Below are 26,544 nucleotides of genomic sequence, written 5' to 3'. Positions count from 1 at the left end.
GCTATGGGGATGTCAGCTTCTGAATACCAATTTGATAGTTGACCCCCTTCTCTGATGGGGCTAGAAGAGCTAGGATACATACAGTTAAGGAAAGAAAAATTCCAAAACAAATCCTACCCACAATAAACTTAAATGAAAAACTAATAAAGTACTTCCCCAAAAGAGATGATAATAAAGGGTTAATTCCGATCACTGAGGATGAAAAAGGATATCAATAAAATAATTTTTCCAAACATCTGATTTCTTCTTTTTTTCCTAAGTCTGTTTTGTGTTATATATAATCCTGATTGCATCATAGCAATGGCTCATGGCCTGTAGTGATCAAAAATTTAAAAATGCATTAAAAAAAAAACTGTTGAGAAAAGTCAGAAAAATTGTCAGTTCTAGCTGCTTTAATAGTAATTATTATCTAAATCAGTCTGAACAGTAAAATATTGTTTTGAGAATAAATTGAAAGGTATTTTGAAAAACAGCCTTAACCCTCTAAAAATGGTGTTAGGTTGAAACAATTACCTATAAGAGAAGTTCTCATCATTTTTCTCCCGCATTAGGCAAGGCCAAGTATTATGGTCATGTCTCAAAAAAGTTAAATTTTTATGCATGAACACGTATATTAGAATACAGGGGTGCCGTTTGGGGGGGGGGCAAGGGTGGCAATTGTCCCCCCAGTAATTTGGAGAAAATATTATTATATAACCCATGCCCCTTGATTATCTGGATATGGACCCCTTTTGCCCCCCCTCCCCCTCCCAATAAAATGCTTGAGATTGCTCCTGTTAGAATCTTGAATGGGATTGACTTCAGATTGACATGCTTGTCATAGGTATTGCAGCACTGCCTTTGTAAAAGGTAAAGTGGGCTCTATGCATTTTTTCCAGTCCATTGGATTTGCAACTAGTTGTAGAAACTTTGGAAGGGCCTCATTCAGTTAGAAATTGAAATTAAAAGTAACTAACATCTGTTACTGACGGCACCTGCTACTACTTTCCATTGCAACAGTCACTAATTGTAACTTTTACTACTTGCTGCTGCAACTACTTATGACTTCCACTATTTACATCTCTGCCACTAATTACGACTTTGACTAATTCTAACTGTGGCTGCCATTCCTTGCAGCCGCAACTGTTACTAATTTGACTGAGACAGCAACTACTGATGACTATGATTAAGACTGAGTGTGACTGCTTACGACTGTGACTACTTGCAACTGTGAGTGATGCTATGTGCGACTGAAGCTATTGTTATTGTTACTGCTATTACTGCGCCCAAATATACTGAGCTAAGTCAAAGGAGTTTAGGTGAATCCTGGCTGTCAAAATGCTGTAGATGCAATTACTCAGGAATAGAACAGAGCTTTAAGTTGAAATTTTCAGGGAAAGTTCAGTGGGATGGATATACAGCTAAATTTAAAGATATTATTACGCACCCAAATTGTCAAAAGGGTGTCTGGTGTTTTTGTTTTGTCTGTTTTTTAATAATACCAATTAAATTAACATCAAAAATAACAGGATTGACATTACTAGAAGATGTGTGGTTAAGTGTTTTATATTCAAGTCTATCACAACTCTAAAGATTTGCCCTTATTTCTGTGTGTAATTTTCTTTCTTTTTTAAGCTCATTGGGAATCAGATTTTGGAAAGAACAGAGAGAAAACCAGGTTAGTCTCTCCTTGTTTAATTAAAAAGTAAGGGTAAGCAATATATACTGTTCGTTCTTTCCGTTTTTCATTATTTATTTTGATTAGAATATAAAAAACAAGAGGAATAGCTTGCTTAAACTGCTGTTGTAAAATTAACATAAAATAAAAATCCGGTAAGTAAAATGGGTAAAAAAGGGAAAAATTGGTAAAATAAGGTACTCCCTAGGAAATATAGGGTAAAATTGCAATTTAGAGTTGCTCTGTAGCTAGAAAACCATTTTTTTTTTTTTTTTTTTTTTTTTTTTTTTTTTTTTTTTTTTTTTTTTATGGTCTATATCATTTTTTAAGCTTTTAATGAAAATTCTTCAACATTTTGATTTTTTTAGGCTTAAAAAGGTAATACCCTCCTCTAATTTGAAAAGCAATAGGTATAAATTTTCTTAAAGTAAATAAATCCATGTTTTGTTAAAATACTATTCGTTTTATACAAACACTCGTTTTATTTATAATAAATGGGCTTTGATTTTTTTAGGATCAAAAGCAGGGGATAATTTGGGCCCAATCCCCTGACACTTCTAATTTCTGGATTAATCAAATTATCCAGTATTTTCTTTTTTTTTACAATCGTCCTCTCCCTTGCCATAAAAAAAAAATCATTTATGACTTCCAATTTATTAATTTTTTCATGATAAAACCTCTGCAAATGCTCTAAAAAAAAAAAGCAGTAAAAAAAAAAGAAAAAAAAAACACCTAGTGTGTCCCCTGCCATTTTGTTCCGCTTCCATCTCAGCGTGGGTGTTATTTCGCCCTTTGTTTATTGTAGTGACAATAGACCAAGCTTTTTTTTTCAAACTGCCCAATGTGTCTGTCGTAATACTATCCTATACACCTCTAAAAACGCTCAGTAAAATAAACTATTATTAAAAAATGCCAAATGCATTTTTCTTGGCAAAAAATAAATCTCATTTAGGGGGGGGGGGGCAAACCGAGGTCTGGAGGGGGCATTTCCCTTCCCCTGCCCCGTAGAAAATTGCGCACCTGCAAGGCGTCATAAAATACGTCAGTGAAATATCGGCAAAATAAGGGTAAAAGGCGTAAAATAGGTAAAATACAAACTTTACGAGGGTCCGTAAAATTTTGGTAAAACAAGTAAAATACCCAATTTTACTGTGACCGATTTTACCATTTATAACACTAGCCTAAACACATTAAAGTCTTATCAAACCTAATCTTTTGTTCAAGCCTTCTCTCACTTGGTGCCCTAAGGAACATCGAAGGGTCCTGAAGGAATCAGTAGAACAAATAAAGATGTTGTACATTTTGAGTAATAATGCCCCCTTTGGTTGCACTATGTAGTCGAAGGGGATACGTTGAGTGTTATGATTTTCTATATCATATTTGCTTATCATTATAATAATATTATGCACTCGTTGGCCTAAGAGGGATATATTTTTTTATTATTGAAAAAAATTATATTAGTGCAATAATTTAGTGTCACTCAATAATCGATTGTCTACTTTATCAAATATTGACAGGTCTAAAACATAAGATGTAAAATACTCGTTTAAGTTTGACTGTTGAGATCCACACCTGTTTCCAATATTTTGGTTCTTTCTTATTTTGTCTTAATTTCTGTCTAGATGTTAATCAAGATATGGATATAGTTCTAGATAAAGTTTGTCTAGATATAGATCCACAATTAGTTCCAACACTTTGGTTTAATTTGGATTTATCCTGATATTCTTTAGATACCATGTTCTAGATATCCTCCAACTAACGGTAAGGGTCATTGCTTCCTCTCCTAAATGCATAATTTTTAATTCTGTCATTATCGAATATCTGAGATACCCTTAGACGGGAGCGCTATGACGTAATTTTATTTAATTTATTTTGCTCAAAGTGTTGCTTGCATAATTTGTGATAACAGCAATCTGCCTGAGAGTTGTATCATAAACAGAGCAACTAGAACCCATAACTATTAGGTTGCAGGATGAAAAGTATTTAATACCTTGATGGTAATTCATGTTCTTGTATGTGCCTGTTTCAGGGTCATAAGGTTCTTCCATCTTGCCAAATATTGGTCTAAAGAAATATATTGTAGTCAACTAAATTGCATTCTGGAATGTTTTTCATATTTCTGCTGTACTGTGAGGTTGTTAGATGGGAAGAAAGTTTGAAATGACAAGGAAAGTTGGTATACCACCAGACCAAAACCATTCTGAGAATGTTTTGCCATAATTACGTCGCAATCACGTTCTTTTTATTTTTCAACCCTATTAGTATTGCCACTAAATCATCCTCACAAAATAAATCTTCATTATCATCCAAAGTATCACAAACATTTTTATCAATGACATCCACTACAAACCTCCTTAACTCGTATTTTAATGCTTTTTACTTTCCTTAAATTTCTCTTATCTTCATGTAACATGTCACTGAAATAGTTGCTTGAGTAAGTCCCTCCTTTCTATTATTAAATAAAAAAACAAGTTTTTTTAACTGAAAGTTAGGAGCGACATTAAAACTTGAAACGAACAAACATTATTCTGTATATGAAAGGGGCTGTCCCCTCCTCAACGCCTCGCTCTTTACGCTAAAGTTTTTTATTGCTCTAAAAAATAGAGTTGTGAGAAAGAGTCAAACTTTAGCGTAAAGAGCGGGGCGTTGAGCAGGGAAGAGCCCCATTCAAATACGGAATAATTTCTGTTCGTTTTGATTTTTAATGTCGGTCATTACTTTTAGGAAAAAAGAACTTGTTTTTTTTTATTTAATTTGTGAGCATTTTTAAGTTAATGCAGGTTTTGATTTTGGCTCACCGTAAATGAACAATTAAAACGAAATTTGCATATTAATTTTACTTTTTTTTGACTAATTTAATTTTATTTACGAACTTTTTTATTAGTAATAAATATACGTCACTTACGAATTAACTTACGTAACGAACTTCTATATTCGTATATTTTTATTACGTATATTAGGGGGGTTTGCCCTCTAGTCAATACCTCGCTCTTTACGCTATAGTTCGAATTTTTCTCCAATTCTTTAAGAATGATCCCTTAATCGTAAAGGCCGTTAATTAGAATAAACACCTCTTATGAAACTAATAAAAAAAAACTTATGCGTAAAGAGCGAGTTCTTCACTAGGGGGTGAACCAAATCACACGCGTAATAGTTTCTGTTCGTGTTGAGTTTTGATGTTGAAAAGTTTTCAGTGGAAAAGTTGTTTTTTTTTTATTTAATTTCTTATCGTTTTTTTAAATAATGATAGGATATCTGGTGCCCCCTTCCTAGCACTGTCCCTTCCCTCAGGAAAACTTCCTCCATGGAAAGATCCTCTCACGTAACCCCCAACCCCCTCCCCCCCCAACTACTCGAAACAAACCCCCCTGAAAACGTATGTGCGCGTCTCAATAAGAATAGTTGAGCGTTCGTGGTGCGTACCGTTTATAGCTTGGAATTCTTTCCCGGACAGCTGTTAAGGATTGAGTCTCATCAGAGGCTTGGTGCCTATATTTTTCGATTCTATGGCACTATATGAACATCTCAAAATTTTGATCGGGTTGAGTTTGGGTAAAAAATGAGTGTGGGAGGGGGCCTAGTTGCCTTCCTTTTGCACTAGGACTTTTATTTTTCGTTTGAATGAGCCTTCTCGCAATATTCTAGGAACACTGGGTCGATACGATCACCCCTGGAAAAAAAAAAACAACAAATAAACACGCATCCATCATCTTTCTTCTGGCAAAAAATACAAAATTCCATATCTCTGCAGGTAGGAACTTGTAATCTCTATTTTAGAGCTCTCTGATACGCTGAACCTGACGATGTGATTTCCATTAAGCTTCAATAACTTTTAGGGGGTTTTCCCCTTTTTTCGAAAATAAGACAAATTTTCTCAGGCGTGTAACTTTTGATGGGTAAGACTAAACTTGATGAATTTAAATATTTGAAGTCAGCATAAAAATTTGATTCTTTTGATGTATCTATTGGTATCAAAATTCCTTTTTTTAGACTTTGGTTACTATTGAGCCGGGTCGCTCCTTACTTTACAGTTCGTTGCCACGAACTGTTTGAAACATAAAGTATTTACACGAATATTACTAGCTGTGTTTCTAACTTTCCCCCCCAAAGTCACCATCCAGCGAGTTCACTAACTATTTTCCTTAAATTGTTTAATCCATCTTCTACAATGTCAAATTTGACACTCTCAAGTTTGGTATTCAAATTCTCCTGGAAAGTTTCTTTCAAATTTTCGTACTTGAGTCTACCAACGTCGAAGTATCCTAGAAAGTTGTTACCCTTCTTAAGTTTTATCTTTAGGTTAATCCTAGACACTACTAGCTGGTTATCTTTACTTTTAATATCAATAACAACACCCCCACGAACCCAAGTATCCTGTGTACCCCCTAAGGTTATTGATCATGTCAATTCCATGTTAAATTATGGGCAATTTTCTAACCAAATACATTATTGGTTGTAACTAGATTGTAATACCTACAACATTGCAGCAATCTGTAACCATTACAGTTTTGTAATGGTTACCAAAGCTATTAGTGAAATATAATCGCGTAATTTAAGGATTTTTCGTAAATTAAAACATGTTGTTCCTTCATACGTTTTACGGTTATTGTACTTTTCTCTGATACATTTGTATATTTTGTACTGTTCGTCTGTATGGCTTGATGCTTTCCCTTCAATGCTTTGTCCAATACATGGAATGCAGAATAATGCCATTAGATCATTTTTTGGAATTAATTAAAAAAAACTTTTTACACAAAGTAAGATTTTCAACGAAAAGTAAAGAAATCAATTAAACCAAAAATTAGAACAAATCAAGTCAAATAATATCCCAAGCTCGAAACTACCACAAATAAGCATTAACTAATAAATGAAACCCAAAATGAACAGAAATTACAATAAATAACCGAGTCAAACTCAAAACGAGCAGAAATTAACATAAGTTGGGCGCAAAACCCCTATGCCTTCCCAAGGCCAGAACAAAGTTTACACTTTACTGAAAAAATACAAATGAATGTGCATTGTCAGTTTAATATACATGCACTGATATTTAGTAATCAAAATGTTAAAATTATTTGTTTTATTAAAGTTATAAAAGAAAAAACATTTTAATTTTTTCAGTAAAGTACAAACTTTGTTCTGGCCTTGGGAAGGCATAGCGATTTTGCGCCCAACTTATGTTAATTTCTGCTCGTTTTGAGTTTGACTTGGTTATTTATTGTAATTTCTGTTCGTTTTGGGTTTCATTTATTTATCGATGCTGATTTGTGGTAGTTTCGAGCTTGGTAGATTATTTGTTTTTATTTTTGCTAATTTTTTTTTACTGGAGTTCTTTACTTTTCTTTGAAAAACATATTTTTTGGAAAAAGTTTTTTTAATTAATTTCTTTTCGTTTTATATTGACACAGTCTTTTCAGGGAAAAAGAAAATAACACTTTAAATCTTTTTGTTTTTTAAGACTTTATAGTTTGACCTGCTATTTGTATGCTGGAGAAAAATTTTCAGCAATTTTTAACAACATACACCCTTTTAAAAATCTGGACACAAATAGTACTGTTTAACTTAGTTTCATACCTCCTCTAGTTGACCTGAAAGGGAAAACTTGACACCAATCGCAAAAAAATCTTTTTACTTTCTTTGATAGCTTGGATACACTTACACTATTTTGATTTGGTTAAATTTTAAGAGCAGAAGTAGCCTCGAAAGTTTGAACATAATACCCTCAGTCGCTCTTGCGAAACTGCTGAGATGCCTTATTGGGAATTAGAATTATCACAGTGCATTTTGATTTAATCTTAAGACAACATTTAGTTTTTAAACATAATGGTCAAATGGGAGGGTGAGAGTTGAAGGGAGATTTGTTGCCCTCCAATCACTTTCAACTATTAAAAAGGGCATCAGTTCTTTCTATTTTCAATCGAATGAGCACCTTTCGAAGTTCCCACGACAACTCCTTCGATACAAAGTGCCCTGGTCTAAACAACAACAACAACAAATAATATTACTAATCACTTTCGACTATTAAAAAGGGCACTAGCCCTTTGATTTTCAAATCGAATGAGCCCTTTTCTGAAGTTTCTACGACAACGCCTTCTATAAAACCTTATATGCCCCTAAGGTATAACTTAAAACCCTTACCTTGAGGGCTGTGGCGGAGTATCTTCCTCAAAAACATGTTTTCTATCTGTAAATCTACTTCGCTGAACAAAATGGCTATCTCAAAATTTTTATTGGATGTGTTTGGGGGAATAATGGGCGTGGGGGGAGCTAGTTGCCCTCCAATCACATTCGACTATTAAAAAGGGGACTAGCCCTTTGAATTTCCAATCGAATGAGCTGTTTTTGAAGTTTCTACAACAATGCCTTCTATAAAAACATTATTTGCCCCCTGGGTACAACTTAAATCCCTTGCCCTGAGGGTTGTGGAGGAGCTTCCTCCTTAAAAGTATATTTTCTATTTGGAAATAAAATACGCTGAACAAAATACCTATCTCAAAGTTTTGATGCGATGTGGTTGGGGAAATGATGGGCGTGGGGGGAGGGCTAGTTGCCTTCCCATCACTTTCGGATATTAAAAAGGCGACTAGCCTTTTGAATTTCCAATCGAATTAGCCTTTTTTGAAGTTTCTACGACAACGCCTTCTATAAAATCCTTATATGCCCCAAGGGCATAACTCAAAACCCTTTCCCTGAGGGTTGTGGGGGAGTGTCCTTCTCAAAAACATATTTTCTATTTGGAAATTAACGATCCTACGGTGAACAACAGGGATGTCTCCAAATGGTTATTGGGTGTGTTTGGGTGAAGGCGAGACGTGGGGGGGGGGGGGCTAGTTGCCCGCCATACAGTTTCAAATATTAAAATGGGCACTAGCTCTTTCAATTTCCAATCCAATGAGCCCCTTTTGAAACTTTTATGACAACGCCTTCTATACAAACTTTATATACCCCAGGACATAACTTAAAACCCTTGCCCTGAGGGTTGTTGGGGAGTGTCCTCCTCAAAAACATATTTTCTATGTGGAAATCAACTACGCTGAACAAAATGGCTATCTCAAAATTTTTATTGGATGTTTTTGGGGGAATGATGGGCGTGGGGGGGGAGGGGCTAGTTCCCCTCCAATCACTTTCGACTATTAAGAAGGGATCTAGCCCTTTGAATTTCCAATCGAATGAGCCTGTTTTGAAGTTTATACGACAACACCTTCTTATAAAACCTTATATGCCACCAGGGCATAACTTAAAACCCTTGCCCTGAGGGTTGTGGGGGAGTGTCCCCCTAAAAAGTATATTTTCTATCTGGAAATCAACTAGCCTACGCTGAACAAAATGGCTATCTCAAAATTCTGATTGGATGTGTTTTGGAGAATGATGGGCGTGGGGGGCTAGTTGCATTCCAATCACTATCGACTATTAAAAAGGGCACTAGCCCTTTGAATTTCCAATCAAATGAGCCCCTTTTGAAGTTTCTATGACAAAGCCTTCTATAAAAACTTTATATACCCCAGGAAATAACTTAAAACCCTTGCCCCGAGGGTTGTTGGGGAATGTCCTCCTCAAAAACATATTTTCTATCTGGAAATCAACTACGCTTAACAAAATAGCTATCTCAAAATTTTGATTGGATGTGTTTGGGGAAATATTGGGCGTGGGGGGGGGGGGGCTAGTTCCCTTCCAATCACTTTCGACTATTAAGAAGGGAACTAGCCCTTTGAATTTCCAATCGAATGAGCCTGTTTTGAAGTTTCTACGACAACGCCTTCTATAAAAACCTTATATGCCCCCAGGGCATAACTTAAAACCTTTGCCCTGAGGGTTGTGGGAGAGTGTCCTCCTCAAAAACATATTTTCTATCTGGAAATCAACTACGCTAAACAAAATGGGTCTCTCACAATTTTAATTGGATGTGTTTGGGTTAATGATGGGCGTGGGGGGGGGTCTAGTTGCCCTCCAATCACTTTTGACAATTAAAAAGGGCGCTAGCCCTTTGAATTTCCAATCGAATGAGCCTGTTTTAAAGTTTCTACGACAACGCCTTCTATAAAAAACCTTATATGGCCCCGGGGCATAACTTAAGACCCTTGCCCCGAGGGTTGTGGGGGGGCGTCCTCCTCAAAAAGATATTTCTATGTGGAAATCAACTACGCTGAACAAAATGGCTATCTCAAAATTGTGATTGGGTGTGTTGGAGGAACTGATTGGCGTGGGGGGCTAGTGTCCCTTAAATCACTTTTTACTATTAAAAAGGACAATAGCCCTTTGAATTTACCAATGAATAAGCTTTTGTTTAAGTTTCTAAGACAACGCCTTCTATAAAAACCTTATATGCCCCCTGGCCATTACTTAAAACCCTTGCCCCGAGGGCTGTGGGGGAGTGTCCTCCTGAAAAAGATATTTTCTATCTGGAAAACAACTACGCTGAACAAAATGGCTATCTCAAAATTTTGATTGGATGTGTCTTGGGCACTGAGGGGAATGGGTGGGGGGGCTAGTTGCCCTCAAATAACTTTCGACTATTAAAAAGGGCGCTAGCCCTTTGAATTTCAAATCGAATGAGCCTGTTTTGAAGTTTCTATGATAACACTTTCAATAAAAAGCTTATATGCCCCCAGGGCATAACTTAAAACTCTTGTCCCGAGGTTTGTGGGGGAGTGTCCTCCTAAAAAACATATTTTCCATCTGGAAATCAGCTACGCTGACAAAATGCCTATCTCAAAATTTTGATTGGATATATTGGAGGGTAGGATGGGCTGGGGGAGGGGGTTAGTTACACTCTAGTCACTTTCGACTATTAAAAAGGGCACTAGCCCTTTGAATTTCCAATGAAATGAGCGTGTTTTTGAAGTTTCTACTACAACACCTTCTATAAAATCCTTATATGCCCCCAGGGCATAACTTAAAACCCTTGCCCTGAGGGTTGTGGGGGAGTGTCCTCCTCAAAAACCTATTTTCTATCTGGAAATCAAATACGTTGAACAAAATGGCCATCTCACAATTTTGATTGGATGTGTTTGGGGGAAAAATGGGCGTGGGAGGGGGGGGGCTAGTTGCCCTCCCATCACTTTCGACTATTAAAAAGGGCACTAGCCCTTTGAATTTCCAATCGAATGAGGCTTTTTTTCTACGACCACACCTTCTATAAAAACCTTATATGCCCCAAGGGCATAACTTAAAACCCTTGCTCTGCGGGCTGTGGGGGAGTTTCCTCCTCAAAAACACTTTTTGTATCCTGAAATCAACTACGCTGAACATAACTTAAAACCCTTGCCCTGAGGGTTGTGGGTTAGTGTCCTCCTCAAAAACACATTTTCTATCTGGAAATCAACTACGCTGAACAAAATGGCTATCTCAAAATTCCGATTGGATGTGTTTGGGGGAATGATTGGCGTGAGGGGGGGGGGGCAATTTGCCCTCCAATCTTTTTTGACTATTAAAAAAGGCACTAGCCACTCCAATTTCCAATCGAATGAGCCCTTTTCGAAGTTTCTACGACAACTCATTCGATACGAAGTGCCCGGGTATGGAGAAAAAAAACAACAACCAAAACATTGTGCCCACATCGTTTTTTACTTAGGCAACGCGCCAGCGCTGCCTTTGATAGGGAACCGGGATTCGGTCAGGTCAGTGTACATCATAATTAATACAATGCCTGCAGCTGGATAGCGGGATTTTTATATACTGTTTTTTATGTACACGTATTGTAAGTGGTGCGTTCTTGACTGTTTTACAGGAATTTTCAGAGGCAACGCTATAGCGTTGCCTATAGTAAAAGTCATACGGCTCCAATGTTTTATTATTATTATTTTTTTCCCCCAGAGGCACTTCATATGGAAGGGTTCGTCGTAGAAACTTCAAAGAGGGCTCATTCGATTGGAAATCGAGAGTTCTTGTACCCTTTTTAATAGTCGAAAGTAATTGGAGGGCAACTAGCCCCCCCCCCACGCCCATCATTCCCCCAAACACATCCAATCAAAATTTTGAGATAACCATTTTGTTCAGCGTAGTTGAACAACCTCAAAAACACAAAAAATGTGTTTTTGAGGAGGAGACTCCCCCACAACCCTCAGAGCAAGGGTTTGTGTCCTAGTTGCACTCTAATCACTTTCGACTATTAAAAAGGGCACTAAAACTCTCGATTCGGTCAGGTCAGTGTACATCATAATTAATACAATGCGTGCATCTGGATTGCAGTATTTTTATATACTGGTTTTTATGTACACGTATTGTAAGTGGTGCCTTCTTGACTGTTTTACGGGAATTTTTTGATGAAAGGTCGAATGTTCATTGTTACGAAAGTCGGACCAGAGGAGATATTGAGGCTGCTCGCCTAGTTTCAAATAGCACAGCTTTTTCGGTTATTATAGAGGGGATCAGCTAGGCAATAAGCTTATCCCAAGTACCTAGGAATTACCCATTAATCAATTTAGATCGGAGTTACGTTTGGGGTTGCTCGGTAAGTATACCTTGGAAACAGATTGATATTGATGGAATTAGAAATGATAGTAAATGTATATGTATTTTTACTTCGAGATCATGATATTATATAGTTTTATTGTGTAGAAAATTACATGTCTAGTTTACAATTACATTAAATATAATTTAATGTCTAAATGTTTTTTTTTTGTTTTTTTTTTTACAATTAAGTTTTCTGTTCTGATTTTTAAAGTACCATGTAATGATTACTTTCTGTTCTTCATAATTTTTAATGACAGAAGGGTTACTTTTGTGAGGGCTTTAATGTTGATTTATTTTAAATTTTTTATAGAAGTTGAAGAACCATTCCCAGATTTTAGTGAAGATATTTTTGGAAGGAAATATCCTTTTTTATCACCCAAACGGGAAGATGTTTTGTTGGTGGTTTCTCCTGACGTATCTGAACTGCTTAATCGTAATTTCAAGCCTTCTGAGCTTGAATCAAATATTCGTGAGAATGAAGGTGAGTTTTCTTACAATATTTTTTTTCTTGTCATTCAATCCAGAACCCATCTGACTTGCTCCAAAAATCTTCTAGAAAATGGTAGAAATTTCTTATTTCCACTCTAAATGTATATAGCGAAAGTACTATGTTGGTTATTTTGGTGGCAGAGAAGTGTATGATCAGGGCACCAAGGGCATCAAAATGAAAACAAATTTTCCCCATCTTGGATTTATTCATTCTTGACAACGGTATTTTTTTTACGATTATTATTTTAGTTGTTATTAAAGCATTAAGATCGTTTTGATCATGCAAAATCTCTCCTTAGTTGCCACACTGAATCGTGGAGTGAAAACTGAAAAGGCAAAAAATTGTGCTTTATACACTAAAGCAGAACAAAACACTTGTACTACCCATTTTAAGCGCATCGATTGATTCAGGTTTTTTAATTATCATTGGAGCTGTACAACTCTTTTCCATTGAAGAAATATAGAACAGTGAGAACATGCCAATATTAAGTAAGGTTAGTAATGTTTATCAAATCAGAAAAAAAGAATTAATATAGATTTTCAATAGTCAACTAAATGGGTAAATACAACAATATAGGATAGCCTAATTGGTCTTTCTAAAAATACTCACTTGTAGGTAAGTAAATTGATAAAAAAAAAAATTGAAGTGTTGAATCTCGAAGAATTTCAATAATTACCATATATGTAATGAAGACTTTTATCATGTATTTGAATTGTCAATGTGTGTTTGTGTTCTTTTTTTCTTTTTGTTATCTTTAGTGATTACTCCGTCTATTGTATCTTTTTTTTGACGTGCAATAAATGAATAAGAATAATAATATTGGTGCATAGCTTAAATTTTTAGCTATTCAGTGATATCTACATTTTTTAAAAGAGTTGTATTCATATGTAAATCCAAGAAAAATATACAAAGACAACAGATCCTAACAAGATGTATATACAAATAAACTTAAGATGCTTAAAGTATTAGTAATCTAACAAGCCGTGTCCTAACCATTAGTAAATACCTGCTGTCTTCATCACATTGAATTTTCATCAATTTGTTAGGTGATCATTGAAGCTCGGTTTCCTTTTTTGGGGGTTCATTTTTCTAGCCCAATTAATTTCTAAGATAGGAAAATTCCCCTTAACTGGGATTAAAATAGGGATGAGGTAGAAAAGCCAAAATACCTCCCATGGAGATACCTTAGGCTAATATTTGAGACACAAAACTGGTCACTGAATGTTTTTATATTTTATATCTATTGCTGAAAGTTTTATTCTCGTAATTCTTCTAGTTTCCAAGATAGCAATCACAAAATGCTTTAGAATTTTTTGAAATTTTAGGGAAAAAAGTTAAAAATTATTTGTGAATAAATGGTATATCATTTACAGTGGAACGATATGCAAACATTTGAGGAACTTTAAAGTACATAATATCTTGTGATTTACTTCAACATCATTAATAACATGCTATGAAAATTCCAACGTAATACCTCCAGCTTTTCATGGAATATTGCATATACGCCTTTTTGGCAATCTAATTTCACATACTATCTTATTTAGCTCAGTTGCAGAAACGGTAGTAATTGTTAAATCCCTGAAAGTTTCACCTTAATACCGTAAACCATTGATGAGAGGACATTGCTGCATTCCTACTTAATACCTTTAGCTTTTTCTGGATATTATGCGGACGCACTTGTTAAGATCTGAATAAACCCAAACTCTTTTAATTTAGTTCAATATTAGTAGCATTATTAATAGTTGTATCCCTGAAAGTTTCAATTTAATATCATATGCTGTTGCTAAAATATTGTTGATACGCCCTTTTGTCAATCTGCGTCCACATACTGTTTCTTTATTCTTTTCTATATTTCTCAAAACTTTGACTTAAACACCCATAGCCTTTTTCAAGACCAAGGCTGAAACATGCCTCCCTTTCAAAATAACAATTTCAATGCTTACTTACTTACTTAAGACGAGACAAAGGCTATTCAGCCCAACTTGGCACCAAGAAACTGCTGGACCAAATTCTTCCTTTGGGTTCTGTCATCTGTGAGTGGTCGAATAAACTCCAGTCATTCCTTGTCCCACTTATAACCATCCATTTGGAATCCCCCATGCGGTTCTGAATCCTTTCTGACGACTTTATGCCAAGATTTTATCTGGTCACCTGTTTTTTTCGTCCATGAGAAAGTGGGGGCTGCCTGAAGTGGTAGTACCTGAAGTGTCAGGGTTTCTTCTAGGCGTCTCATTACGTGACCTAGCAACCCGAGATGTCTTTTCTTGATCATGGTGGAAACGTCACGCTTTTGTTTGCATACTTTCATCAGGTTTTTATAAATCAAGACTTGAATTTGTTTATTATCATCTGATTTCATTGTGATAGATTATGATCTGGATAAAAGCACAAACAGGTCTCTGCTGCCTACCAGAAATTTTTAACTATATTTTATAACACACTTTTAATGTATAATTTCTTATATAATATATTTTATAGTATAGAGTATTAATTTTACTAAAAGCTTTAGACTTAAACTAAAATACAGAATTAATTTTGTTGAGATAAAGTCTAAAGATAAAGAGTCAAAAGTTTTTTGGTTTTTTGATTTTTTTTTCTAATTTTTGCGGAATGAGGTCAATTGAACTTATATCTTCACGAAAAAAGCCTTGCACGAAATTCTGGAGAGTTCAAATGAAAAATAGAAACTTTAGACAAGCCTAATGTAAAATCGAGAAATATGCTCATTAATGAAATGAAACATATTTTAAATGTTTGCCTGAGAATATATTATTTGTGTATTTTTTCATCATTACGAAATTTATTTATGTTATTTTTTTATCTTCTAAGCCGTTTTTCTGTTGATACCAAATTAAACAATACTATTTGTGTCAGGATTAAAAATTATTGAAGAAGTTTCTCCAACATACAAATAGCAAGCCAAACTATGGATTCTTATAGAAAAAAAAACGAAAAAGATATATATTTTTTTTTGCGAAAAAGACTATGTAAATAAAAAACGAACAAAAATTATTTTAAAACCCTTTTCCCACAAAATAAGTTCTTCAAAGAAAAGTAAAGAGCAGCATTAAACCAAAAATGAGCAGAAATAAAGTAAACAAATCTTCCAAGCGAAAAACCACCACCAATCACAATCAATTAATAAATAAAACCCAAACCAACAGAAATTATAATAAAAAACCGAGTCAAACTGAAAATGAGAAAAAATTAACATGATTAGGGCTGGTAACCCCCATGCCAGAACATTGTTTGCACTTTACTGAAAAAAAATAAAGCAAATGACCATGGTTTGTAAGTTTAATATACTTATACTAATATTTATTCCTTAAAGTTGTAATAAATTTTATTGAATAAAGACAAAAAGTGAAAACATTTAAAATCTATTTTGTTTTCATTAAATTGCAAATTGTGTTCTGGTCTTGAGAATGCATGAGGGAGGTCAGTCGCCCAATTGCTGTAAATTGACAATTGCTCAAAATGAACAAACTGAGCCATCAAATGCGGCAAGATCAAGAGGACGACCTGATAAATTTAAATTTACGTGTAAAAATCAACAACCAAGACCATCAATAGTGACAAGACCAATCTGAGCAGCTAAGGTGAAGGGCATTGAAAAATAAATGTCTGAAAATTAACAAACTATAATGAAGAAAAAATAAATTTGCGATTAAAAGATACGGGGGAGCGAAAAATGCAACGCATCAAAAACGACAGTGAATCACAAGAAAATATGCGGCTACAAGACAACATGCCACAACGAGGATCAGAACAAATCAAAAATAAAATTGAAGAACAAAGAAATAAAGATGCAGTAAACTCTGCAAATGCTAATTTAAATTTATTGGGACCCTACAGGTGTGTATTTATTCGCTTTGGAGTCCTCCATTTTTCCGAGGAAAGAATAGCCAACAAAGATGATTCATTTTGAGGTTGCTGCTTACTTGCTTGAATTGCATTTCCACGTCCATAATTTCTAAGTAAATGGGTTTGGCCTTTTATAGGACGTCACTAGTTCTCTAAAGATTTCTACAAACAAATCCGAAACTTGAACTCATGTGTTGCTTGAGTTTCACTTTACATAAGCGATAATCGAACCATCAATAGTTGGTATGTTTTCAGCTTCAAAGTATGTGGACAAATTTATCACCAATTAAACGGCACATCCATCACAAACCCCTGAAGGGGATTTTGAACGACCTTCATATAGCCAAATCTGCTTTTTAAACCCTAAAATAAAGCTGTTGAAGAACGTATTGAACATCCTTCAAACTATTGGATCTCTTGGAAGAAATATTGCAAGACACAAACAACTATGTCAAAGGTTACATGAAAATGTGATAAGTGGAGGATGATGTAAATCAACCTGCTGATTCACTGGAACAACAGCCTCAGGTAGAAGATAAGCGACAATGAGAATCAATATATAAAAGTCTGTCGCGTAGCCGTGCCGGAAACCCATGGCTTTGTCACATAAAGATAATATGGTATTTGATGTGGTGTTTCTGCTTATATCCCTTAAACTTTTGACAGCTCAAAAACAAAGGAACTATTAATTTTTTGAACGAAAATTTTATGTCTATGGGAAAAGGCATTTTAAGAGTTACCGTGTTTATATGCATAATATTTTAATATCCAAGCTACAAAAATGTACAGGATTTTAAAATAAATAGTTTCAGGGGGTAAAATATATTTTTAGTAAACTAATAAATAAGCATAAATTATTATGTTGAGTTCTTAACATTCTTCACTCCCCAATATTTCACTCCAATAAAAATTTACATTGGCGTAAATACATAAATATAGTGTGTGTAAATGAGCTGCATCAGTAATAACGAGTGCGTACTAATGAGAAACCATGTAAATGTAATCCATACAATAAAACCTTCTTTTTACAATAAAAACCTTCTTTTTTCGCAGACAGAAGAATACTCATTGAAGAATTAAAGCTATTCCGCGCAAATAAAACATAATTAATTTATGCATATTTCTTTTGATAGGCGAATAAAACTTTCACAAATAGATTTACACTTTCTAAATCCCCCTCTCTATCTGAAATATCTATTTTTTAAAATAGTTGTGAAAAATTAATTGAAAAGATCTCCAAGCTCCCCCCCCCTTTCCTCATCAGCCAAATCTTCTAACTGTTAAAACTCAACCTTCAAAACCTAGAGATTAATCTTCTGCCAATTCGCCCAGAATTTTTGGTGATAAAATTGTCCGTAAGTTAACACGGTACTCACAAGATAGTAGGATGGCTAAGCTTATTAACACTATCTTTGTAAACCGAAGACTTGCAGAATCGATACAAGATAATTGGGTATATAGGAGTGATGTTATTATAATGTTATATATAATGATTTCTTTGGGATATATGATTGTGAATGTCTTATTATAGCGTTTTAGCTTTTTTTCCATCCCTTTTATTTTATTTTTATTGTAGGAGTTGCAGATACTTCACCAAGTAATACCAATACACCTATGGAAGCTGCAAATTCTAATATTGGCTTGAATAGTAAAAAGTGCAGAAAAGACTATGAGTGCAATATATGCGATAAAAGATTTCACTGCCATTCACATTTAGAAAGGCATCAAATAATTCATACAGGAAAAAAACCGTTTAAATGTGATGTGTGTCAGAAGAGTTTTTCTCGATTGGACTCTTTAAATATACATCAAAGACTGCATACAGGTGAGAAACCTTATAAATGTGATGTATGTGAGAAGAGCTTTTCTCGATCAGACCATTTAAATAGACATCAGAGACTGAGTAAGTGCTTTGAGTAAGCATAAAACAGTTCATACAGGTGAGAAACCATTTGAATGTGATGTGGGCAAAAAATGTTTTTCTTAATCAAGCCGTTATAATAGGCACCAAAAAGTGCATAAGAGAGTATTTTCAATTTAAGACGAATCGGAACTGTCATCTCACAACCCATTCTTGGAGAAACCCCACTAGTTTGTAGTTTATGACAAAAACTAGTGACAAAATAGTGATTTTCATAGACGACTAACTCCATTAATGCTATCATTGTAAACCGAAGACTGGATCAGTGCAAGACACTAGGCTCTATAGGAGAGATGTTATTAAATACATGTTGGTATATATTCAAGTTCCGACTGCTTATAATGATTTACAAGGTTTAAAAATAATGTATTCTGACGGCTGATCGTTTATTATTTCTAAACATAATATAATCAAGTTCCAGCTGCCTCCAACGTTTTAGGATTAAAAATCACGTGTTCCGACTGCTGATTTGTTGATCGATTATTATTTCTATATATGATATAATCAAGTTCGGACTTTTTCCAACGATTTGCGAGCTTTAAAAAGCACGTGTTCTGACTGCTGACCTTTCGGATCAGCACTTTCTACTGTATTGATATCTATAACTGCTTTTTTCACGGGTGAAAGCCAAAACAAGATGTGAAAAAAAAGTAAAATTAGAACATCAATTCATGAGATTCCCTAACAATCACGTGTTCTGACTGCTGATCAGTAAACTATGACATGCATTTTTGATTTTGTTATTATTCTCAAAAACAAATTATTTTCATCAATATTTTGCTTTAAAGAAATAACGATTCTAAAGGACCCCTAGATGCTTTTATCAAAAGCATCTGTCAATCGATTGACGTGTGCTTCAATCGACTCGAATATCAACCCTTCAATGTTGACCGAAGCTAATATCGGCCATATTTTTAGTTTCAGTTCAGAGCCGTGTAGTGAATTTCTATCGTGTGTGAAATGCAGAATAATACTGATTTGGCTATTCTAGCATGTACTTTGGTTGCGCTAAAGCGGGAAAAAATTTCATGAAGCCTTATAATAGAGCTATTTTGAAGGACGAGAAAACAATTTTCAACTATAGAATGTCTCGTGCAAGGAGAGTAGTTGAAATTGTTTTCGGAGTTCTGACAAAACGATTCAAAATATTTCAAAGAGAAATTAGATTTGAGCCAAACAAAGCAAGAAAAATTATTTTTGGCATGCTGTCATCTGCACAATTACTTGAGCAGGTGAACCTGATCCCACTATTTACAAAATCAAGACGTCGATGCTGAAGAAGTTTGGACAGGTGCTGTGGATGTCACAACTTCAAAAAACCAAAGGCAACTCTACAATTGAGGCAAAAAAAATAACGGACGACTTCTGCGAATAACGCCAGCGGATCTGCACCATGGCAAAGCAAGTGTCTGCACACTTAGCCATCAACGTTATAGTGTTTTTGTTAGTTTTCTGAATTTGTTTAAAATTTCGTATGAACGAAAAAATATTGAAAAAAACGAAATAATAATAAAAAATATTGGTGTGTTATTTGATAGTATTTCATGCCCCTCCATACATAAATGCAATAGTGACTCGTAGTAACGTGCAATAGTAGCATAGAAAAAAACTGGTGTTGTGGTTGAGGAAAACATCTGGGAAATGTACCAATTAAGGGTAGAAAGAAAGCACCTAACTTAACCCACCCATCCTTGCTGTGTCACGCACTTGTCCAAAGCGATCATTTCTTGTTTACCCGGCCATCCTTATTTCCAATTGGACTGAATAATCGGTTCTTAGCATTTACCCCCCGGAAAATACCTACCCTCCCCCCCCCCCCACAGAAAATAAAGTTTTCAAATTTAAAAATTTTATTTGAGTTTTTTTTTAGTTTCGTTGAGAAGTGCTAAAGATAGGGAAAAAGAGGAATTTAAATACCATAAGTATCTTAAAACTTAAAACCACGATCCATTTTAGTTGAAATGACTTCCATATGAACTTCTGCAATTTTTGGCAGTAGCGGGTGCCAAATTAAAAAAAAAGAAGAGAAAAATATAGGCAAAAATCATCAAAATTAAGCTAAAAACATATGGTTGGCTAAGTTTAGTATAGAATTAAAAAAAAGCTTATCATTCGAATTAAACGGCCATTGTGTTACAGGAATCGTTCTTAAAGAATTGGGACAAAAAGTCAAAACTTTAACATAAAGAGAAAGTTCTTGAGGAGGGGCCGATCCTTTTTTACATACGTAATAATTTCTGTTCGTTTTAAGTGTTTTTGCTCCTTACTTTCAGTTGAAACTTTTTTCTAAATTTAATTTGCTAAAAATTTAACAATCCACATTTATACGGATACCCGTCGGAGTGGAAATTGTTACTAAAATCGTGTTTCTATGGATTTTTTTTTCTAAGCTCTGACAAGTAAAATGCTTTAAAATATCAAGAACCAGGTAACCTAATTTTGTCTTGGAAGCCTCGTTTGATGTCATACAACTAAACTAGTAAATACTTTATATCAATTTAAAGAATATACTAAAAAATTTAAGAAAAAATAAAATAAAAATGTGAAGATAATAAACTGAACTGTAGTTTTTCTTGTCAGCGTTCAAGTTTTCGATTAGTAAAAAAAAAAAACGAGCAAAACTAACCCCAAGATGAACAAATCAATCAATGAATTTAAAACAAATAAACTATTTAGTAGAGTACAAGGGCAGCAAATTCACAGGTTACCCTGACGGTTAGTTTGGCATTGCTGTTGCTATGTTTTGCTATGGTGAGGTCACCAAGTTGAATTTTTTATGAAGAATCCAGAAGACTCGTATCCAGTACACACAGCGATCTTGTAGCAAAAGATTTTTATCAGATAAATACAATAACAATTAAATAAGACAATGCTATAAACAACAATACTCAACGGCCGGTAACTTAATTGAACAAAAAAAAATAATAGTTTAAATGCAACATCGTGGATATATTTTAAGCTATATTCATGCAATGAGTAATCTAAAAAAGGCTCCCTTGCAAGCACACAAAGCAATCTATTACACTTCAAACGCACTTATGACTAAAAAAGCCATTGACAAAATCAGTGTTTAGGTGATCAGATCAGAAGAAGGAATGATTGAGGGGTACGAAAGCTTCAAAACCACTGAAATATCCAGAAGGTTTTTTCTAGATGGGTGCCTTTGAGTGTAAATTTTGAATAGCTCAAATTATACTTGTGTCTTAGTTATGGACTTTAAAAGCAAATACTCATATAATACAGAGGTCCAAGTTCGCTTATTTTTCGCTAGCAAAAACCTTCCATGTTCTTGAGTAATATCAGATATGTGGATTAAATTTTTTTAATCTTGTGAAACGGGATAATTAATCTTAGAATGCTGGAATGGAATCAAAATGTTTGTTCCACGAACATAACAGACTTCGCCATCTACTATAAAAAAAGAGCAGAAACATCCTTATTTAGCATTTATGTTAAGAATCATTTGGATCGGCTCCATCCAAATTATTACGCTATGGTGGCACTTTTTACAACTTTTAATTCAGGCCAAATCAATTGCCAATTTTATCCAAGGTAGAGTAATATCACTACTCATTACAAAGAAGTAACCAAGTTTGACATAGTTTACCCAAGGATTTAAAACTGCAGCTCTATAGATTAGCAATTCACCCTCACTACTTGTGAAACGGGCTTGCCAACTGTCTTGCAGGCTCCTAGGGTAGGTGAAAAAGACAGACTTAAAGCAGGTGTCTCAGATGAAATACGCAGAGAAAATGTGACAATGCTAGGATTTAGATCAACTACAGGTCAAACTCACTTCATCTGAACTATTTCCTAATTCACAGTGCAAGCCTAATTTCTCTAGAGATATCATATATAATCTGATTGACTCTTCTTTAGAATTTAATTTTGAATAGCAAATTAGGAGAATATGGAATTGGAAGTGGGTCCAACATGGTATTAAATTTTTTTTTTCTGTGTGCTTCCAAAATTTCGAATGTGTTGAAGAAATCTTATTCCTTGTCATGTCAGTTCGTCTGTTTTCTCTCTGAGGGTTGGACCATTTTGCATCATGCTTTACTACTAGTAATTACTTATATCATTGATCTGAAACCTTTTGTGTAGTTTTCCTGAACCATCTCATATGAGAGACTTAGCATGAATCAGTCAACATAGTTACTATTTCATTTTATTCACCCTTGAGACTTGACAAAAAATGCGTATGTATATTGTTTCAGCCATCATATAGATTTTTTCTTGTAACTATTCCCCATCTGATTTTTTTTTTTGTATTCTTCCCAAGACGGAAAATCCAACCGTTTTCATGTCTTCTTGCGTTTATTTCACAGGTCCTACTTGCCGCATTTCTTCACCTTGTGCTTTATGAGGCTGTAGTATATTGTCTAAAACTTTTTTTGCAATATTGATAATGAGTAAAGTTGAATTCTAACTTTCTTTCTTTATTTTGTGTTGACACAGTCGCAGCTAGTTGTTCATTTCTGGATGTTTCTGTATTTCTAACAATTTATATTTTCATTTCTGTTCATTTCTGGATGTTTCTGTATTTTTAACAATTTATATTTGTTGTTGTTTTTTTTTCAGATTGGATAAGCTTTTTCAAAGAGGCATGTGTTCCTGAAGGAGCAACTGAAAACTATGCAAAAATATTCCAAAAAGAACGAAAAAGGAAGGAGCTGCTGGTTGATTTCAATAAGGACTACCTCAACGACATAGGAGTATCAGTTGTCTGAGACATTATATCTATCTTGAAGCATACAAAAATTACTTGTGAAAAAGTATGTTTTTTATGTTTGATAGTTCAGTATAGTCACCCAAAAATAGATTATTCTTTTTTACAAATAAGATTGACATGAAACATTCAACAAAAAAAATAGTCTTCGAAAGCCATTCCACATTTCTAACTATTTAGGATTTAAATACCTACTCAAATCCTAAATAGTTAAAAATGTGAAATGCCATTTTCCATTACAAAGAAGAAATTTTCCATTACACCACTCATTACAAAGAAGTAACCAAGTTTGACATAGTTTACCCAAGCATTTACAACTGCAACATAGAATGTGGCAATGTCAGCCCCCTCCCCTAAAAACGTAAGCCGCTTTATCTTCCATAAGCAATGTCTAAATGGCACGCCTATAGATTCTGCAGTGGGAACCTCTGCAAAATGACTTCCTTTCAGCCATTCAAACAAGCCCTAAGGTTTTTACCATGCTTGCGTGCTTTTTTTTTAAAATAAATCCCACCTCCTCTCCTCTCGGTGACATAATAATCTTTTTCACTTAATTTCAAACTTTAATGTCACCTACACTAATTTAAAAACAACTTTTATTATTTGAAATTTGGAATTGGGTAGTCAAATATAATTGACAAAGACAAGGTATACTACAAAAAAATTCAAACCCGCAAAAAAAGTACCATTCCCGGTTGAGCAGGGTACCTTTCTGCCATAGGGCACCCCTTTCACCGTGGAAATACATTAATAATACACAAATGTTTTTCATAAAACCTTGTTCTCAATCAACTATACATTCGCACATAAATTTGAAACTTTCAGTAACTACTTGGGAGGGTGGGGATGGATCTCGAATCTTAATTTAGGGAGAAGGGTTTGATGTTTGGTCTTGACTCTGTTTAAAATTAAGGAAAACTACAAAATGACTTCCTAAAAACGCTGAAACCTTCACCTACTGTTCACACAGATAGGTGCATTGCAGAAAACGCAATATGGTGCGTTTTTCTGCACCGCATCGCCGCAGCGGTGAAATCGCACTCTGTTCACATACAAAGTTGCATTTCTTAGCTATCTCATTATGGTCCTAAGTTCTAATTTTACCAGGATCTTTGTATTTGGTCACTTTTCTGCATCTAAGTCAATAAATTTAATGTTTTAAACAAGTTTGCCCTGCATGATCCCTGACCTAGGATATGTCACTTTGGTGGATAGCTTGCTTTTGAAACAGTCCAGTATACTGTTCACCACATCCTGTTGGGCAATTTCGTCTCTCTCGAGATTTCCTCCCAAGCCTTCTGAATTAATTATCATCTTTTATGCTTAATACTTGATGAAATTTAAAAGCTGAAATCTGCCTTTCAACTGCCTCCATGTTCTTTTCTTCTTCAATCCGCAAACGTTTTAACCGCATGCTTCGGATTTAGTAGGTCACAGGTTAAATCGCATTAGGATTGCGAATTTCGCAGTTGATGAGAATGCAGCATAATCACTTCATTTCCTTTCTTTGACAATTACGCAATTTTATGGTTAATTTACAGAACCAAAGGCAGACATTAAACACATCATATAACAGTCAATCTTTCTTTTATCATGAGCCTAATTGTCTTGCCATGGGTGCTCACATTGTCTAAAATCAATTTATATTCGATTAATAAAAATTTTTAGTTTCATCCACAAGTTTTCGTTTTGCAACAGTTTTAGGAAGAAGGCAGCAACGTTATATTATAAAATCAATTATTTCTGTAAAATTTATCAAAATCTAAATGGGTTCTTTTGTGAGATTACTCTCCTTACAGTAGCTTTGCCAAACGTATTCATATTCTTTAAAATTATATTCCATCAAACTTGCATATTTTTCTAAGAGATAATGTCACCAATCCCGGGAAGCTAGTCCGTCTAATAGTTACCACATGCGAAGAGACAAAATGTTGTGTTAAAACCTCTGTGGCAACATGCGCTGCTTCGAAGTGATGATTGGCGTCAAGCAAGGCTGTGTTCTTTCACCTTTTATTTTCGTCCTAGTTTTAGACTACATCTTTACAGATAAATGGGCATGAAATCTGAATGGCAAGAAAGCTTCTCCAGGATGTCGATTTTGCCGATGATGTTGGGCCCACAAAAGCGGAAAAGCAAAAGCTTCAGAAATTCTGAACAAACTCGCGAATTAAGCTGAAGCCTTCGGATTCCGCACCAGCGTTCCAAAGACTAAAATTATGTCAATTAGCAATTCACCGATGAGAATCCGACTATGAGATAAAGACATCAAATCGGTAACAGACTTCAAGTACTTAAGGAACACAGTAACTACCAGTGGTAATTTTGCAAAAGTATTACGCACCAGAGCAGCCCTAGCCAACGTGGCATTTCAGAGATTTCTACCAATCTGGAAATCCATAGCATATTCATCCAAGCTGAAACCCTGACTGTTCCAGTGCAGTATTCTGACTGTTCTAAGTGAGATACCTACCATGCAATGCCTAAATTTGACCACAAAACATAATAAACCTCATACCACCTTTGAAAATACTTGTCACGGTCAACTAAGAGATTCGTACTCCCAGATGCCAGCAAAAAATCACCTCAATTCTGGAGCAACGGAGATGGCGATATCTTGGACATATTCTTTGCATACCAGATAATAAATGCTCCTCCACTGGGAGGAGCATTTACACCAGAAAACGACAGTTTTCAAAAAAAAAAAATAGTCACTTATAGTCAACAATTTTTATTAAAAAAAAGGGAAAATAAAATGTATTGATTTTTTTTTCTTGTTTGTTGACTCAGGAAGCGGTTCCTTGGCTCAGGAGCAGAGGCTGTACAAAGAGCAGAAGAGCTTAAGTGAGCAGTAAATTAGTTTAGGGAGGGGTGAAAAAAAAAGAAAATTTATTCAAAAAAGTAAAGGGTTCTATTTCTTTTAAAATGAGAAAAAAAGGCACAAACAAGAATTTTACTGAGAATAAAACAAACTTAAAGTTGAGAACCCCTGATTTTGATTTTAACTTTACAATTACAAGATTATTTAACTATTTATTAACTATTATATTATTAACAACTATTAACTATTAACTATTATTAACAACTGTTAACTATTATATACAAGATTATTTACAAGATATTTTAACTTACAATTGTGGTAAAGCTTTCTAATTTAGTTAATTATTAATTTAGTAAAAATATATAAGACGCAAATATGAAGTTTTGAAATACCACTTTTTGTTAAGATAAGGAACACATCCTGCCAAGTTCTGTTTAACGGGAAATTGAGAAATTACCACTTCCTAGTGATTACGTGGGAAGGTGTGGTTGATAAAAATGTATAAAAGATATATTTTATCGGAAGGGGTGATCTGATACTAACTTTATGTCGGACTGACCTCTGGTCCGTTGCTTTTAGAAATACCTTGGAATTTTGTCTTATCATTGTAAGTGTC

At 34.6% G+C, this 26,544-nt stretch overlaps 2 protein-coding genes across 5 annotated transcripts in view; both read left to right on the top strand.

Moving 5' to 3' along the window:
- The window catches only part of LOC148945397 (longitudinals lacking protein-like), a 36,026-nt gene extending 23,514 nt beyond the window's left edge, over window positions 1-12,512 (top strand). For all 4 annotated transcript variants that reach the window (XM_089099256.1, XM_089099252.1, XM_089099254.1 and 1 more), the window contains exons 4-5: window positions 1,615-1,657; window positions 12,417-12,512. The gene's annotated coding sequence lies outside the window, so the exon portion shown is untranslated. The remainder of the gene's footprint in view (window positions 1-1,614; window positions 1,658-12,416) is intronic.
- On the top strand, window positions 1,217-25,461 carry LOC148945396 (uncharacterized). Its single transcript, XM_089099030.1, has 4 exons — window positions 1,217-1,298; window positions 12,417-12,587; window positions 18,037-18,285; window positions 22,963-25,461. Exons 1-4 carry the CDS (start codon window positions 1,217-1,219, stop codon window positions 23,109-23,111), a joined length of 651 nt encoding a protein of 216 aa, XP_088955156.1. The 3' UTR covers window positions 23,112-25,461.
- The last annotated feature ends 1,083 nt before the right edge of the window (window positions 25,462-26,544 follow it).

The sequence above is a fragment of the Artemia sp. Qi Xiang Cuo genome, chromosome 13 (assembly GCF_049724085.1).
Source record: "Artemia sp. Qi Xiang Cuo chromosome 13, ASM4972408v1, whole genome shotgun sequence".
Taxonomy (NCBI): Eukaryota; Metazoa; Arthropoda; class Branchiopoda; order Anostraca; family Artemiidae; genus Artemia; species Artemia sp. Qi Xiang Cuo.
The sequence above is the reverse complement of the archived record's forward strand: the minus strand, read 5'-3'. Positions and strand labels throughout refer to the sequence as shown.